The 19,003-nt window shown below is 44.2% G+C and overlaps 1 protein-coding gene across 1 annotated transcript in view; it reads right to left on the bottom strand.

Moving 5' to 3' along the window:
• Positions 1-458: 458 nt before the first annotated feature.
• Positions 459-19,003, bottom strand: part of LOC144756182 (E3 ubiquitin-protein ligase TRIM39-like) — a 132,603-nt gene continuing 114,058 nt past the window's right edge. The window contains exons 5-8 of the mRNA XM_078645774.1: positions 18,726-18,748; positions 14,094-14,206; positions 2,436-2,462; positions 459-1,667 (exon numbers count right to left, since the gene is read on the bottom strand). Of these exons, the coding sequence (XP_078501900.1) occupies positions 1,099-1,667; positions 2,436-2,462; positions 14,094-14,206; positions 18,726-18,748 (732 nt within the window). The 3' untranslated portion in view covers positions 459-1,098. The remainder of the gene's footprint in view (positions 1,668-2,435; positions 2,463-14,093; positions 14,207-18,725; positions 18,749-19,003) is intronic.

Below are 19,003 nucleotides of genomic sequence, written 5' to 3'. Positions count from 1 at the left end.
CTCCGTCGTTGTAGGCCCTCACCTGCATTATGGTCTTCAACATAGCCCTCGGCATTGGCTATACAAACATATGTTAAGGATCTTCAACACATTGTCTGGCAAGTGAGAAAGGATGCCTGTTAAGTCCTAAAACTGACTTTCCACAGATGTACACCAACACCTGCTGCCAGATTAGTCATGGATCTCCCCTGAAAAGAGGCCAAGATTATTTTTTTTATGAACGGTTATTCCCTAAATGAAGTACGTTTTTGAAAATCACACTGGAAGTCATATAAGTTGGAAAGGAATTGAATTTGAAAAAAACTGAAAAGCAATGTAGTTTTTTTTTAAAGAAATTGGTAGATTCTTCAAGGCAAGCCTTACAATAAGTACATACAATATGCAAATATGTGTCTTCAAAGCGACAAATAATGTAAACTTGTATTATGCAAAACATTTAACATAATAGTCAACACAACTGAGTAAGAGGACATATATTATAATCCATTGGTGATTGGGAGAACAAAAGCGTCTTGAATGAAGCTCAGCAGCAAGACTTATATACAGAAATGATTAAATAAGTTAAAGTTGTTTGTATGTATGTGGAGTTTGCACAACGTGAACCTAGCCATGAGGGAGGGATAACGCTGTTCATGGTCAAAGGCAATAATGCACAAGATCTTAACTCGTATTCCCACTTCGAGGGGGCGACACTGCAATAACTGACTGGGCTGCATCAAATGGCGGTTTTCATACTCAAATATTAGCCGGCTTCTCATATTCTCTACTCGCTAGACCAGCGCAGTTTTCATTTTGGACATGCCGAAGAACAGGGCACTGAGAGATTCGATCAGGGCAGTTGTGAAACTGTCTCACTAAATTAATGTGGTTTTTAATATAACTGTAAATGAGTTCTTAATGTTTAAGATAAATTTATGTGTGTAATCCAATATTAAAAGTAATTTGCAAATAAAAAAAACATACAAACATTATAAATTTAAACAGTGCTGCCACAATTCCTGTTCCCTTTGTCTCCTGATGGCTGTAGAGACCACTTCCCTACACTACCATTTTGACCACTGATCACCATAGACAGGGCGGACGTACATGGGTAAATGGTTACAACACGTTTATCAGAGGCTCCAATTTCCGTATTTTTGTATTCCGGATTGTCAAGGCCCCTGTATTGTCACCATTCTCTGGCTGGCATGGCGTCAGATATGGGTACAAGTCCTCGGTGAAGGTGTCCTTGAAAGTAAATAGCAGAGATCGATCTTCGACGTTGTAAAAGGAAATCCGTCCTACCTCGTAGTCTAGAAACACGCCTACTGCGTTGGGTTTGACTCTGGGGTTCAGCCGGGTCTCTGTAGAGGTGAGCGCCCAGAGGGAGTCTCGATTCACCAACCAGACTCCCCAGTACCCGTCTTCTGGCAGCAGGGTGGTCTTCCCCTTCCGCTTCACCGACTTCCGGCAGACGCCCAAGCCCCAGTCCGTCTTGTCTCCCACCTCCACCTCCCAGTAATGCCTCCCAGCGCTGAAGCCCTGGCTCCCAAGGACTAGAGCGATGCTGCTGAATCGCTTTGGGTTCTCGGGGAGAGTATTGCTGGTCACCCCGAACTTCACACTCTTCAGGTTGTCAGAGAGGATGAGATAGGGATGGGCTGTTTCAGGGTCCAGGCTGACATCCACTGCAGGGAAAGAAAGATGGGGTCACTTTGGGTATGAGACTCAGACACGTGCTAGATTTATAAAATAACTACTTAATGATTCCACTTAGCTTCAATATATAAATATTTATCTCATGGAGCTATCCTGGTAGTTAAAGTTAAGGTTTGTAGATTTATATAGCGTGGCGTATCACCTGTGAAGGTATCCTGGTAGTAGGTCCTATTCCAGCCCTGGATAGCCACCCCTCCTTATAACACGGAGCCAATATAGAAGCAAATGGTATATTTAAATAAACAAAAGGCTGTGGTTTAAAGCTAGAAATAGATTGTGGTTCGATATAGTCACAAAATCAAAGCAGTTAACTCCAGACCTACCTCATGGGAGGTGGAGCCAAACAAAACTTAAATCATCTAATGATAGTTGATATAAAAGGTAACTCCTAAGTGTTTATCCTCGTGAGCCAGGAGCCAGAGAGAAGAGTACAGTAATGTGACCTATACAACAACAAAAAAGGTTTTGATGCACAAGATCAGTTTCCACAGTGGCGGGCCCGCCCCACAGCAGAGTGCGACACAGTCATCCATGGAGTCATGCTACCATAGTACAGTGGTACCTCCAGAACCACAACCTAGCACAAGATCCGATGTTCCTGTTACACTGACAGCAAACCAGGACAGAATTCTGTGTATTCCTACCAGAATTCCATTTTGACCTAAACTTAATGTAGGATTAAAATAAAACAACATTTCCCATTATCCCTTTACAACATAAGGATCATATAAATGTACCTGCAAAACAGCGGACTCGTCTCCACTCTGAAACAAAGGAAAGAAGCAGCACATATTAGAAAATGATGTAAAACAACACAGCACACAAACAGCAGAGGCACTTGTTGGTATTGCCAAACAGATAGCTCCGGAGGCGGAAAGCCGGCAGTATTGCTCGTTTTTAAAAAGATCTCATTTCTAAAAACTGTTATTTTACCTCTGTATTACTTGTTTGTCACTCAGCCCTGAGCACTCCCCCCTGATCGCCGATCACACTGCGCAGCAGACCTGAACGCTGCCGCAGGTGCAACCAATCTCTTGCCGCCAATTGCGAGGACAGTGAGGCCACGCCCACCGCCCTGAGGCCACGCCCCTTCCACTTGGTATTTAAGCCGCGTCTTCCACCAAACACGCTATTGCCAAACAGATAGCTCCTGAGGCGGAAAGCCGGGAGTATTGCTCGTTTTTAAAAAGATCTCATTTCTAAAAACTGTTATTTTACCGGTGTATTACTTGTGTCACTCGGCCCTGAGCACTCCCCCCTGATCGCTGATCACACTGCGCAGCTGACCTGAACGCTGACGCAGGTGCAACCAATCTCTTGCCGCCAATTGCGAGGACAGTGAGGCCACGCCCACTGCCCTGAGGCCACGCCCCTTTCCTTCCCTTATAAAACATGTGCCTAGGCAGGACGCGCAGTGGACGCGCGCAGCGGGCGCGCCGCCTGCGTGCCGAAGGCGCACCAAAGGTAAGCCCGTCTGCGCCCGTCCGTGCCCGGCCGGGACTAGGGGCTATACCCCCTGCGGGTTTTACTCGAAATTCGGCCACGCCTATCCGCTACTCCCGCAGTGAGTTGCTAGCCCTTCAAGAAGATTAAAAGGGTCATAAAACTAACCTATGTACCCAAACGGGGCCAGGATTATCTTATGGACCAATTTCCTGCCTCGCTTGTCGTTGGTCCAGTATGGGTCAATCTTTATTAGACCATCACACAACTCACGGTATAAATCACCTGACTCTGAACTGTCTATATCTTAACGCTAGATCCCTACCTAGACATGCCCTGGATATTTGGGACTTACTCACATCGAAGACCCCTGACCTAGTTTTCATTACGGAAACTTGGTTATCCGATACCAATGCTCCTGATCTAGCTAACGCCCTCCCCCCTAATTATAAAATCATTACGCAAGGTAGATCTGGTAAAAGAGGAGGGGGGGTCACTGTTATATTCAGGGATCACTTAACATGCTTTATGGAAAACTGCCCACATCGAGCATCAGACCCTACCTTTTAAAGTACTCTATGAGGGTCTTACCATCCTCGCTGGTGCAGTTATATACAACCCCCCTGGACAACAAGTTAGTCTTAGTGCCAAATTATTGAATCAACTTCTGCCACTTTGTCTAAAACATAAAAACTACCTAATTGTTGGCGACTTCAACATCCACTATGAGAAAATGGATGCTCCAGGTACTTCCGAGCTGGAATATGACATGGGGATTCTCAATCTTAAGCAGTGGGTAGTGGGCCCCACTCATATAGCTGGTCATACACTAGACCTACTATTTACTAACATCGAATCTTCCAACATAAGAGAGGTCCATCCCCTATCCTGGTCGGACCATTCCCTTATATCCTTCTCATTTGACCTTCCCGGTAAACCCCTGAAATCTAAGGTAGTCCCTCAGACCTCCAAACGAGCTTGGAGGCTAATCAATGAATCCAACTTCGAGAAACATTTCCAAGAGGTTAATGTTAAACTACCGGAGGACTCCCCTGTCTACAGTGACGTTGCCCTGCTAAACACTGGAATACTGCAAACACTAAATAAACTAGCCCCGATGCGGGAAACCAGGAAAAAATCTTTAACAGAGAAATGGTACACTCCTCACCTAATTTTTTTTTAAAGGAATGTCAAAAATCTGAACATCTCTGGAGACATTCTAAAGACAGTGAAGTCCATAAACGGAAGCAGTATATTCTGGCCATCAAAAGTGCAAAGGACTATTTTGCTCAGCGCATTCAGGAAAACAGTAATTCAGCGAAGGAACTGTTTAAAATAGTGAAGGAGCTGAGCAAACCATCCAGCACTTCACAAACACTCACCCCTTCGGTTGAGGCTTGTGAACGCATTAATACTTTCTTTTCTGAAAAAATCAAGGGAATCTACTCTACCTTCACTCCCCAACATACTCATAGTAACTCTGACAACTTATCCAAGACTGTGACGCTATCGGAAGTACTCACAGCTCTACCAGACTTAGGAAAAGTAACCCGTTTAACTGGTTTCGAACCACTCTCCGTAGATGAGGTCCTAGCAGCCCTGACCGCAGTTAAAGCTGGCTCCCCCTTGGATCCTTGTCCCCACTTCGTGTTCTCAAGAGTTGCGTCCACGCTTTGCCCCCTGATCACACAACTTTTTAACAAATCTTTAAGTACTGCCATTTTCCCGGATGCTTGGAAGCACGCCTCTGTGACCCCCCTTCTGAAGAAGGCGGAATCTGACATTCTCAACCCAGAGAATTACAGACCGATCTCCCAGCTTCCTTACCTCTCTAAAGTTTTAGAGAAACTGGTGAATGTACAGTTGACTAGGTACCTAGAAAGCAACTCCCTTCTGGATTCTTCCCAGACTGGCTTTCGAGTCAATAACAGTACCGAGGCAACGCTGCTGGCAGTGTCGGACAGTATCAGATCCTCCACCGATCGAGGTGGAGCGGTGGCGCTGATACTGCTTGACCTGTCAGCAGCATTCGACACGGTATCCCACAACTGCCTGTTGAACATACTTCGAAGCAAAGGGTTCAATCCACGGCATTGAACTGGCTACAGTCTTTCCTGTGCAACCGCACTCAGGCAGTACATATGGGTCAGTTCCACTCCAGGCCCAACTCCATCAGCTGCGGGGTCCCCCAAGGCGCCTCATTGAGCCCCACTCTTTTCAATGTCTATATGTCATCTTATATAACTAAAACCAAGTTACATGACTGCCTCTCCAAAATGGCCCAGTGGATGAATGCCCACTGTCTAAAGTTGAATGCAGGTAAGTCAGAGATGCCAAACGTGTGTGGGATGCCACATGGTGGCCACCTTCACTGGGCTTGGCCCCCACTCCAAAACAACATGCCAGGAACCTAGGAATTATCATGGACGATGCCTTGTCCATGAAGGATCATGTTCGATCCCTTTGTGGCAAGGGCTTTGCCATTCTAAAACTCCTTGCCAGGTTATTCCCATGGATACCCCTGGATTGCAGACGCTCAGTCACACAGCCCCTATTGGTCAGTCACCTGGACTATGGCAATGCGCTATTTGTAGGGATGAACGAACATCTGTTCTCCCGCTTACAGGTTTTGCAAAATCTGGCGGCTAAACTTATCTGCAACAAGGGCAAACTAGACTCGGCATCGGAATGCTTAAAGAGACTCCATTGGCTACCGATGCGTCAGAGGGCTGCCTTTAAATTGCTTAGCCATGCCCACAGGGCTCTACATAAGATTGGCCCTACAATTCTTCAAGGGAAGATCGAATTGTATGTCCCCACTAGGAACCTACGCTCATGTCAATCTGCTTTGGCCAAGACCAAACGCATCTACAAAGTTAGAACAGGTGTTCGCTCCTTTTCCTACTTGGTAGCAAAAAGGTGGAATGAGCTCCCCACCGACCTGAGACATACCACAAATTATCTCCAGTTTCGGAAAAAACTGAAAACCCACCTCTTCCCCAAACTTTAGCATCTTAGCATCCGCCATCAGTAGTTACTATTTGGTATAAGCGCCGTGATATCCCTCGGGATGAGTGTTGCGCTCTATAAAAATCGCAAATAAATAAATTAGCAGATTGAGTTGTGTGTCTTTGAGATGTGATTAATCGTGTGTGCCTGTTTGCGTGCATTCATGCACATCTGACATCTGGCCACCTACCCAGCCTGGCTTTTGAGCCAATGGCACTTTACACTGACTTCTAATGGGTATGGAGGAGGGAATCGTGCACTTTTTAGCATACCTGCATGAAAATATGAAAGCCAGAAGAAGGGTTGGTCCAAACGGTGAAGTCTCTAATGAAATTAAGATCTGCCGAGGTGCGTGGCAAGTTGCGTGTTGGCACCCCTATTATTTATATTGTATATTAATGAACTTAGCTCTTTTTTATTCAACTGCACCTCTTATGGCACCTTACTTCCTACATTGCTGTACGTGGACGACGCAGTACTGAGGGATCGCACCCAAAAATCACTGTCTACTGGTGCACTCATTTGTACAATTTATGGCAGCTCTTGATTTGCAAACCAACTTCTCAAAGTCATATATCATGGCGTGTGGGTCGGTCCCAAATGTTTACAAAGCACAAGCACTTTCTCTTATTTAGGATTACTTTTGATGCAGCTGGCTCATGGGTACCTAATATTACTCACTGTAGGTTGAAGCTACCAGGGCAGTTGACTCCCTTCTCAGTCTACCTCGACCACCTGGGGGAGGGCACTTTTTCCACTTCCACAGATGTATGTGACACAGTGTGTCTACGCTGCACTGTATGAGACTGAGATCTGGGGTATCTCAAATTACGAAGCCATTCAGGTGGAAGAAAATCTCTTCTGCAGAAAAGCCCTTTTGTCCTCTTCCCACTTTACTCACCCCCACTCCAGTGGTTATCCATCTGAATAACTGAGGAGGCCTCTGTTACCAGAGATATTATTAATGATTGTGTGGCATGTGACAAAGGCCTTCCTATCCCATGGATAGCATATGTGAGGAAAATCTTTCAGGAGATTGGGATACCTCATGCTTTCTCCGAGCCTGCCTCAAGCGATAACTTGAAAAGAAAAGCATGTGCAAAGGGCATTATCCAGCCAAGTCCGATCCCACATATTAGATATGGAAATGCTAAAGCGCACTGTTGCGGCTTATTTGTGCTTGACCCCGATAGATCACCAACCAATTATTTGTTTAGTGCACCTGTGTGTTGGGGTGGATGTTTATTACTTTCTTTCAGGGCGGACACAACAAAGTATTGCTTTCCACCGGGTTTCCAAAATTAATCTTGAACTAGCCCAGGTCCCTGTGACGGTAGATCTGGGCAAACAATGTTGCATTTTACCTTTTATTTGCGATTTTTATTTAAAAAAAATACACCAAACAATGTATAATTCCATTTATGAAGTCTCGTAATTTCAGGCTTAGTAGTCCAGCTTTTGATTTCTTAGAACATCTGATTGATGATAGCCTTGTTTTGATGTCAGCTCCTTTTTGAGAGGCGCTGTGTGGTCACGAAGCTCAATGCACTTAATAATATACTACGTCTTCATCCTAATATGTAGAAATAAGCAAGATTCTTATCATATTGTATTGTATTTTTTAACAAGATGTGCAGCTGTGCGGTTTTAATTTATATTGAAATATTTATATACCATATGTTTTTATTCTGGCATTGTGCCGTTTTATATTTGCTTCTGCACCTGGATAAAGTTATTCTGACTTTTTATTTTACTTTTGACAATATTGATATGGGCCTATAAGCTCCAGCTTGGATAGCATTATTGTTTTTAAAAACAAAACAAAATTGGCAACTATCCGTGTTAATAATATCAAGGGCAGGATATGCCCCTGGATCACTAAAATCAGCCTATAATATCGAGCGCCCAGAAGGAATACGTTACTTACCCTGTAAGCATCTGCTCGTAGCATGGAGTGCTCTAGATTCACATGCTCTGCATACTGATGCCACCTAATGTTGGGCACGGACATTTGCAACTTGTTTTTCTTCGAAGAAGTCTTTTGAGTCATGAAGTATAGCAACTACTCCCTCAGTTGGTAAAACCCACTGGCACGATTCCATTGTTATATTTCTGCATAGTCGATGAGCGTAAAAATGGAGCATTAGACAGGAAACGAGGGTGATCATCTAAAGAGTTAAATACAGAGGGGCAGATTTACAAGCCCCTTGCGCTGCCAGTGCATCACTTTTTGTGATGCACTGGCAGCACATTTTTCTGCCCCATATTTACAAGGATAGGAAAAGACACATCAAGTGGCTTTTCCTGACCTTGTAAATATGTTCCCTTTACAAGCTGCACTTTTGGTGAAAGGATTTTTCCATGGGTGTTGCTGTGGGTGATCCCACGTAACACCCATGGAACCAGACACATTTCCAGATTTACAAGAAATTGTAAATCTGGAAATGCATCTGAATGTCACGCCTCCCAAGGGGGGCGGGGGTTAGGGACGGGCAACATGGAGAAATGTATTCATTTCTCCTCGTTATAAACAATCCTTTAAATAAATGACATTTTGCAAGTTCTATGTGTGCTAATGCTACAGATCCAGCAACACTATGTTGCTACACATACCTAAAGTTACCAGAGCTAGACAGGGAGGCCGAGCACCCTCCCTTAAAGGCCCTTTGTTGTGGAATTCCCTTCCACCGCAGCTGAGACAAATCTCCAATCTTTTTTCCTTTAGGAAGAAACTAAAAACGTTCCTGTTCACATCAGGTTAACCGACCTTTCTCTCTGTTACTTCCTCAATATAATTTGTCCATCTCATACAGTAGCCACGCGCGGAGATACCCCTTCGGGGCTGATTCAGGCGCGCTATAAGAATATATATAAATAAATAAATGCATCTCACTTAGAAGTTGTAAAACAACCTTTCTGATTGCAAGGTAACCCTTCCTGCACATAAACAATCATCCTTGTGATGCAGGCATCCTAGCACCATGGTGCAAGGGTGCCTGTGTCAGCGCATGGCAGCAATTTGTGTGTCAGCACCGGGGGAAGCACAGAGATGCGGCACATTGTTGTAAATATGTTGCATGCCTGTGCATCAAAACTTACGCAGCGAGGCACAGCAAAATGACTTGCTGCACAGCGCTGCGTTAGTTTATTGTAAATCTGCCCCACAGAGTTTAAGTAATAGAACACTTTGTGATGGAGAACATTGGACATTGTTCTGGCGAGCGGATACTCCATCATGGGCAGCATTGGTTGCACTATTTCCATCTGAAAGATACGTCTATATGGGCCTTCAGTCCGATTATCTACAGGCAGTTTCCTGACCAGCAATCAGGACACCATTCGGGACCACAAATTTTGTTTCCATTTTGTAGAAGCACTGGGGGTATCCTCCGTAAGTACTTGATTTATTTTCAAGACATTTCGTCTCACTCGTGGTTCTTTTCCCACTGGGGAGATCTATAGATGGTTAGCCACATATATGTCCTGACAAGACCCTACATCTAATAGAGTCAAAATGTTATCGACACCATGCATACAAAAAAACTAATAATCTTAACTCAGGAACAGGTTTGGATTATTTGATTCAATAAATCTTATATTTATATTGTTTTGTTTCCTACAGAATACACTTTTTTCCCCCTATGTGTACTTGGTTGTTGATCTTTTGGCGGTTCACTTTCACCGGAGATACTATGCACTTATTTACTATTTATAGGTCCACTGCACTTATTTTATAACTATAAAGTATTTTTGAATATTGTATATGGAAGTAATGGTCTTTTATCATTCCTTTAAATAAAGATTGATTGTGCCCAGCCATTGTGGTTGACTAAATTATTATTGGGATAACTAATGAAACAGTTTTGTTTTGGAAATATTGTCTAATCGGGAGAGCAGGTCAACAGAGTTAGCAATCTACCAGTTATGTTAGGTTGTTATGTTATGTTAGGTTGTCTTGTAAAGCGCATGGCTACCCCAGCAATGGGGCGTCCCAGCGCTGTAGACCACTGGGGAACCCGTCCTGGCTTTCCCTGTGAGATGATCCCTGCTGGGTATCTCCAAGGTGAAACCAGGCATCCCCGGTGTATGTGGGGGGCCGTTGTGGAGATGAGGCAAGCTAATGCCCAGAGTTGCCGAGTGTGATCCCTGGTTAGAGTAGGCACCGAAGCGAGAATTATCGAGTCCGCTGACCCTGGTCCACGACCCTGCCGCGTCGGGAATTGAACCCTGGTCCCGGGCCGTCCTCTGCTTCCGGGTCTGCCGCCTCTAACCAGTGAGCCACACCACTCCACTCCAGTGTGTGGCTGATTGTGTTGATACCCTCTAACCTGTTGCAACAATATTTTTACTCTTCTTGTACCCTGGGCATTGACACGTTACTGCGCTGGGTGGACCACAAGGCGTGTCATTGGATGAGGGTTTGTATTTTTGTTGACCCAGGGTGTGAGGATCCAAGCCTTGACTGGCCCTTTGAAGGTCTTTGGTGATGTTTTCAGCATTGAAAGGAACTGGAGTGTGTGTTGGGTCTTCGAAAATGTTTCAACCAGGAAGTCACTATCTTCCTGGACAAAGTGCAGATCTACTTTATAAAAGGTAGCTGCCATATATGTAACCTTGTAGTGTGAGGTAGTGTTATCGGGTGGGGAAGATTTTGACAGGTAAAGAACAAGTTCTGATCACCCAGGGATGGACATCGTAGTGGTCTATCAGGTCATCCGTGGATTCAGGATCATAGGGGATGTATTTGGTTCCACTGTAGACAAGGGGATGCCCTGCCCTTAGGAAGAGTGCAGTGATCTCTCTAACGAACGAGAGGAGGTGGCACGGATGGTGGTAACAGTGAGAGCTAGGGAGGAGGAGGAGGAGGAAGAAGGGGTAGAGGAGGAAGAAGTTAAGCAGAAGAGGTCTCGTGCCCCTGTCCTTATTACTTTAATGCAGGAGTCTCCAACCATTCGATCGTGAGCTCAAATACACCTTCAGAGTAACTCACAGCCTTGAGTTCATTATAAATAAACAGAAGGTCACATTTTTCTTTTAAAGTTATGGGAAGGCTGTGTTTAGTTTACATTATTATCTTCAGGGAGCAGGGCCTGATAATGAACAGTGCTGGATTAAGATTTATGACCCATGGCACAGATGTGAAGAACTGAAGGACTGAGGTATTCAAGTCTAAAATAAATAAATGACCTTGTCAACTCAATATTGCGTGTGAACAAAATGATGCTTCTAGATGCTTTTAAGTGGGAGAAAATTAAAATGAATAGTTACCTTAATGATTAAGCTAACTCTTCATTTTTAGTTTTCTCCCACTTCAAAAAGTCTTATTTACAAGCAGCGGGCCTCTAGTTCCCAGTGGCCTGTAGATACTGTGCCATATTTATAACTGGCAAATATAGTCTTAAATGGGCGAAATTTATAGTGAAGAAAGATATTGCCATGAAACATTAAGTTAAATGTTTTTCTCAACTTTAAATTTTCATGTCTCAATATTTTACGATGTTACAGCAAACAAATGATGGATGGAAGGCGGACAATAAAAACATTCTCCCCCAGTCAAAAGATAAGGGTTAAATACATCGTTCTTTTGCTCACTACGCCACTCCAGTTTGGACCCAGCCATATGCAAATCAGTCTTGACATTGTGCCCCATGTGAACAGTCCAGACAGAACTGTCAGGCCAGGTCCGCCCTGGACGGAAACAAGCATCCTGGGACCGGTTTCAGGGTATGTCACCCTTCATCTGCCAGGCTAGCTTGAATCCAGTGGCACAGTGAGCAAGGGACCCACGTCTGGGCATAACCATCCCACTTTGGGTGAAAAGTGTTACAGCATACAAATGGATGGAATGCTGACCCTGTGCCCCATGGGAACGGTCCGAACTGCCAGGCCAGGTCGTCCCTGGACTGGAAACAAGCATCCGAGGACCGATTTCGGGATTTCACCCCTCTTCAGCCAGGATAGCTTGAGTTCAGTGGCATGGAGAGCACGGGACCACGTCTGGGCAAACCCGTGGCACTCGGGGTGACAAATGCAAAAACAACAATTGATGGACAGCATGCAAAACAATGTCATACATTCACCCCAGTACAGAGATCTGGGCCTGAATCCATTGTTTATTTGCTCCCCATGCCATTCCAGTTTGAACCCAGCCATATGCAAATCAGTCTTGATCCTGTGCCCAATGGGAACAGTCCAGCCTGAACTGCCAAGCCAGGGCTTCCCCGAACCGGAAACAAGCATCCTGGGACCAGTTTCGGGGTAACACCCCATATCAGCCAGGCTAGCTTGAATCCAGTGGCAAAGTGAGCAAAGGACCCACGTCTGGGCATACCCTGCAAACTTAGGGCAAATAAAGCAAACACAAGGAGATGATAGATGGAGCACTGAAACTTTTCAGTCACTCACCCCCAGTCACAAATCTGGGTGGAATCCATCATCGTTCTTTAGCTCTTTCCTCGCCACCTCAGTTCAGATCAAGCTAAATGCAAATCAGTATTGACCCTGTGCCTCATGGGAACAGTCCAGCCCGAACTGCCAAGCCAGGACTTCCCTGAACCGGAAACAAGCATCTTGGGACCGGTTTCAGGTTAACACCTCTCACCCAGCCATTAGGTGCAGGGTCAAGACTGATTTGTATATGGCTGGGTTCAAACTGGACTGGCATGGGGAGCAAAAAAACGATGGATTTAGGCCCAGATCTCTGTACTGGGGTGAATATATGAATTTGTTTTGCAAAGTGTCACATTTACCCACAGCATGAATCTTACTCCCAGTGTCTGGATCATTTTTGCAGAACAATTATGAAACTCAAACAAATTTAAACAAACAAAAAATGAGAGTACGCCAAATAGTAGTAAAAAACGAATTTAGCGGTTTGTCACTACCAAGACATGTAAAACTTAAAAGTACATGTCCTGCCTTTGACTTCCACAGCATCCTGCCTGTAAGGCTACCGAAGGCCTACCTTAGGGGTGACTTGTGTGCAATAACAGGGGAGCTTAAGGGTTGGCAAGTGGATTTAAATGCCACGTCAAAGTGGCAGAAAAACTGCACAAACGTGCACTGCAATGGCAGGCCTGAGAGGTTTGAAAAGCTACTTATGAGGGTGGCACAATGAGTGCTGCAGGTCCACTAGTACAATTTAGTCTACAGGCTCTGCGTATATGGTATACCCCTTTACAAGTGATGTACAAGTAAACTACATATGCCAAAGCAGCTGACCAATCCAATTTAGAGGTCACTGTCTTAAATTGGGATAAGGAACAGCAGAATCATTCTGGTCCTACTCCCGCACTACAACTTTATGTCACTTGCAGCATTCCTCAGGGTTCGTCCCTTTTGCCATTCAGTTTCAGGGTTTATATGGAGAATCTAGCCGCTTTGCATAGATGTTTTGGTTTGCGCCCTCTCTTTTATACCTATCATAATCAGCTCTTCTTTTGCTTGGTTCAACAGTCTAAGGTCTCCGTTGTTGGGCTCAGTAGCATCTGTTAGCTACTAGCAATGGGTCCACAACCACTATCTAGCACTCAATTAATCTCTTAGGCTAAAAAGTGTCATGCTCTAATGAATTACAGTATGTCGAGAATCAATACAGACCGCCCCAGTCTCAAGTGTATTCTCCTTAAGAATCTCTCCACTAGTGACTATCCTATCATGTTATGGCCTTACTTTCATCCAGAACAAATCTGTTCCCATTGTTCTACTGGGTCACTTCAGACTTCATTGATAGGTTTCAACTGCAGACACTCAATTCTTGACGTACAGAAACTAGAAAGCTCTCTTCCGTCACGTACGACAAATCACCAATCATCTCGACTTAAAGAAGTTTGGGGAAAAAAAACCTTTTATGTTAGCTCCTTTCCCCTTTGTCACTTTTAACTTGTCCTAAAGGCCATCTAATATAAGTGTACCGTAATTCAACAACATGCTAATGTTTTTACCTTGAAAATCGTTTATCATTCTCTTCAGGTTGACGTTTTGCTGATGGAAGCTCTGAAGAGGAACCTCTTCTGGAGAAGGCGCGGATGGTTCTGGAACCTTCATCTCCTCACACCTAAGAGCAACATTTAGATGTCATTATCTAAAACTTGAGCACACAGCACACTTTGGAGGCATGGGTGCACTGCTGGGTTGTACAGAGGGGAACGGAATTTGCATAATAAGGGGACATGTTTTACATTTTTGTGCACATGGGTAGGAGGTGGAATCGATCAATAAAGCATAAGAACTGGGAGACTGCGTTGTTTTCAGTACTCTTAATTTCAATGTTGTTTTCTCACATAATACCCGATATCAGTGCTCAATCTGTAAAATAGTAGATGCCAGGGCCCAGGATATTTCTCAGGAGGCCGCTGCTGCTTGCGTCACATCAGGCCCAAGCCAGTGCTGCCAAACACAAATACCAATAATACCTACTTACCATTACAGTCCTACAAATATAAAAATTTGGACCGTACTAGGTGGCCCAAAGATGTAACAGAGGCCTGTGTACCCTGGTATTACTTGGGATCATATACTTAATTGTTAAACACCTTGCTCATGTGGTTTTAAAAACAATAGATTGACAGCGGCACCATGTGGTAGGCTGCCCTATATATATGTGATCATGTTACAAAATAAGTGTTAGTGCTTAGCACTGGAAAACACCAGCACAAATTAAGGACAGCCTGATATGGGTCATGAATATGCATTTTGCTCAGCAATATTTGCTGAACACACATGCGTGATTGATGATTTCATGGTAATATCGCCAACTAGGTAAACATGTTGCTGCGGCTGCATTATTATCTCGGTTTTAGCAATGTATGTATATAAATGGTAACTATTACAAATCATTAACCACAAGTTCTCCGCATTGATCAGCGTAGGAGATAAACCAATATCACGTTTCTCAAATAGGCTGAACATGTTAAATCTGCAATGAATAGATTATGGCACATTAAACAACCTTTTTCACACTTTACACGGCGACCGCCATAACTGAATTAAGGCTGCTAGAAAACCCTATTACAAAGTAATCTGAAGAGAAGCAGCTTTTCTACAGCTCAGCTTTTCTTCGGGGTGGTGCTAAAAGTCGGAGTGACGGAGAAAATGCATTATAGACAGGTCAATTACAGTAAGAAAAAAACACAAGGTCAGTAAGCCTCTTCTCATCACAGTTTTTAATGTGTGGTTGAATAATGTAATAAATACTAAAATATTCTAGGTCTACTGTCATACACAAAAGTTTGTGTTAATTTACATTTATATTTAATAAACAAGTTACCTAAGGCTAATATTGTTACTGGTGGATTCTTTATCTAATCATAGATTAGTCACTTTTAGAATAACGACCAAGCACTGACTATGGCTGGGAAGGGCTCCTCGTTTGCAGAGCTGTGGCGACCCTTCTTATCCCTTCGCTCCTCCGAGTTTAGGGAAGTCACTTGCCCAAGGTATCTTCGCCTGTTGAGATTATCCGACCACAGGGAGACCGGGGGCGAGACTGGAGTTACACAATGAGTTCTTAATGCTGAACACTTTTCTTTCTTTGGTGGACAAGGGACAGGGTGGGGGGGAGAGATTGGAGGGGGTTAGAGTGCTTTTCTATACCACCTTTTTAGGTCGGGTCTGTGCAGCGCATACACAGCTCTGCGAGGCATGCTGTATTTGAGTAAGGACGTGAAGCTCCGCCCACTCTCTGCCCATATTTTTCATTGGCTAGTGCCATTTTCCTTTGTAAATGATGGCTTCTGATTCGTTAATAGGCTCAATAATCCCTCCTTAGTACCACCTTATCTTTATTTGTAACCTCCCATGAGGACTGGCACTTTTACTTCGGTTGTTACACAGTACGTCTTATTTAGTCTATTTTCTTTAATGAGTTTCTCCTAATGCGCGAACGACATGCTTTCCTGCAACAGTCAGCGATCGATGCGCGCTTTCACTTCCCAAGCAGCCCTGGACAATGTCGGGCCGCTTCTTTGAAATGAAATAGGTTTCACATTCACAAGAGTTTGAGCTATTGGCATTGTAAATGACAATGCCTTTTTTATGTGTTAATTATCAAAACAGATAAATTAAAGGCATTGTCATTTACAATGCCAATATCTTAAACTCTCGCAAAATTGAGAGCTATCGCATTGCAAATGCTTGTTCTTGGCACCAACAAACTCCATAAGGAGCAAATTGTTGAAACATACTTCTTAATGTTATGTGTATTTGTAGAGCACGTAATTCGCCCCAGAGGGTATCCAGGTGCTGATAAGCAGGTGCTGCTTAGGTTGGGTGTACATGAAACACAGGGCTTCAGTTTTTTTCATGAACTCGAGAACTGATGTGAAGGGACGGGTCATTCCAGGCTCCAGTAGAGTAGTAGGTAAGATAAGGCACAACCTCATGATCTGGTTCTAAATATGTGGGGGCTGTGTGTGATTGAGAGGCCAACTGAGTGGGGTGTCTGGTATGTGTGTGTGAATCAATACAATTTTTGAGGGAGGCAGGCCCTAGATTTTACATGGTTCTTCATATATGTGTAAGGAGTTTGAAGACTGCATATTTATAGATGGGGAGCCAGTAGAGGTCTTTGTGGTGAGGCGTGACATGGGTGTGGAGAGAAAGCCTGAACGTGAGCCTGGCTGCTGAGTTTTGAAGGGCCTGTAGTCTTCTGGTCAGCTGGCTGTTGATTCCAAAGTGTGTATGTACCAGCCCAAAAGGCAGCCTGTATTCAAAGAGCATTGGGCTAGACCAGGGGTCACCAACGAGCAGCTCATAAGCTACTTCAGCTACCTCTGAGTAGCACTCTTGTGTGCAGCCCAGCTTATTAAATTAGAAAGCTTTTGCATGGTTGAATTAATATAGATATAACAAAATTGAAATTACACAACACTAATAATATTAGTAGCTCTCAAAGCATTTCATTGAACATAATTAGCTCTCAGTGTAGAAAAGGTTGGAGACCCCTGGGCTAGACTGACAGATGAGATCACCTTTCTACCAAATGCAACAATCCATTTAGATTCCCTTTCTGACAGAGCAGGACAGCATGCATTTGGTTTATTTCACTTATAAATGCTTGCACCAGAAGAGTCAAGGTGTTGAGTCAAGGAGGCCGGGTCATCATGGGTAGGCCAGTGTCGCCTTGCCAAAGGTCAACTCACTAGGGGAGCCGAGCATGGCTTTGCCCACAGGGCTGTCAAAGTGTCTGCAAGAGCCCCCTTGAAGGGCAGTGTTTTGATAAGGTTTTCCCTCCTTGTAGAATCTTAGTAAGCAGGTTTGACTTTGTCAGTACAGTGGGCAGTTGTAATTTAAGGATTTTTGCTGCCCTGAGTACCACTGCCCTGAGAGAGGCACTCTCCGTAGTGGGTGGACACTGAAATGATTCCAAGCTCAGTTTCTGGACAGGTATCCAACACCCTGCATTCTGTAGTTCTATGTATAGGCGAGCATTAGTATAATAAAAGGGGAGAGAGTCACTGTCTGCCTCCATCATTGCCTTCATCATCAGGAATATTCTGGGGGCCCTTGAACTGAATCTAAATCAAAGCCTCCATCATTTTATAGTACTGGCATTGTGAATAGGCTGGGAATCCCACTGCACGGTTTTTGGTTGTGCCTTGGTGATTTCGTAGTGTGACATGGACTTACTTCAGGACGACGCCGCCCCTATCAGAGATCAGCTTCGGTATCGATTTTGCCCAGGTGCAGCTGGAGTCAGCATCAGCACCGCTGCAGCTGTGACTGTGTGGCCCCAGCAGTCAGAGTGGAACTATCGGCCACTTCCAGCAAAAGTTGGGAGGTTGGACCAGTACATTTAGTTGGCATCCGGGAAGGCCCTGCTGGCGAAAGTGAAATGCCTAGTCCCTGTGGTCCAAAGATGGCGCAGAGAGAACCATCACCTTCAAGATTTGCAACAAGGACATGATGTTGCCTAAAGGAAAACCAATAAAGTATGTTCTAAAAAAAAAAAAAATGCAGCACGGGTGGCCTTCTCAAATAGCCTGATCTGCCAACAAGTTGATAACGGTGCTAAGAACTTGTGCACGCCTATCAATGAGTTCACAGTCTGAAAGCACTGGCAGGATCATGTCCCTAAAGTACCGACTGTTTGGCTTCGCACCAAGTGGTGAGAGAGGGAATAATCTAAATTGTATTTTTTTTTAAAGTGTTTTATTGGCAATTCTTAAATGACATAAAAGTGAGGCGAATGGCCTCTCAACAACACAGGAAGGGGGAGGTACGAAGGAGGGAGGGGGGTGATTTCAAAGTTGTCACATTGTAACATAAAACATGGCATCTTCAGTGCATCAGGTCTTCTTTGAATCAGGACAACATGGTTCAATATGCCAGAAACAAGAAGCAAAGTTCCTTCTGCTGTCTTAAATCCTGATCGATCTCAACACCTTCGATCGGGTTTTACGGATTAATTTAGATCCCTCCCCTCAACTCATCGGTCATCGATCTTGGATCATGATCTTGGCAGACTGGCCTTACATCACCCAGTTGTTCATGGCTAGGTCTGAGCATTATCAGCACCCACACACATTACACTCCCACACACATTACACACAATGTGAGATGGGAAAAATGCTTACCTGGTGAGCAGGCGTCCACTATCCTGTGGAGATAAAAAGAAATGAAAAATAATGACTGACATTTCCTCTTTAAGGTGGTTGGAAAAACATGACAACAGTTATGAACAAGCAATGGAAAATCCATATCTATTATACTAGTACAGTCAGTGCAATGTGCTGCACAGAACAGCTTATTATTCTGCTTCTTGCTCACCAATGGTAGTAGGTCATTGGGACAGCGCCAGTGGAACAGTGCAACCAAGGTGCAGGCAGCCCATGTGATGAAAAGATTACATTTA

The sequence above is a fragment of the Lissotriton helveticus genome, chromosome 5_1 (assembly GCF_964261635.1).
Source record: "Lissotriton helveticus chromosome 5_1, aLisHel1.1, whole genome shotgun sequence".
NCBI classification, from domain to species: Eukaryota; Metazoa; Chordata; class Amphibia; order Caudata; family Salamandridae; genus Lissotriton; species Lissotriton helveticus.
The sequence above is the reverse complement of the archived record's forward strand: the minus strand, read 5'-3'. Positions and strand labels throughout refer to the sequence as shown.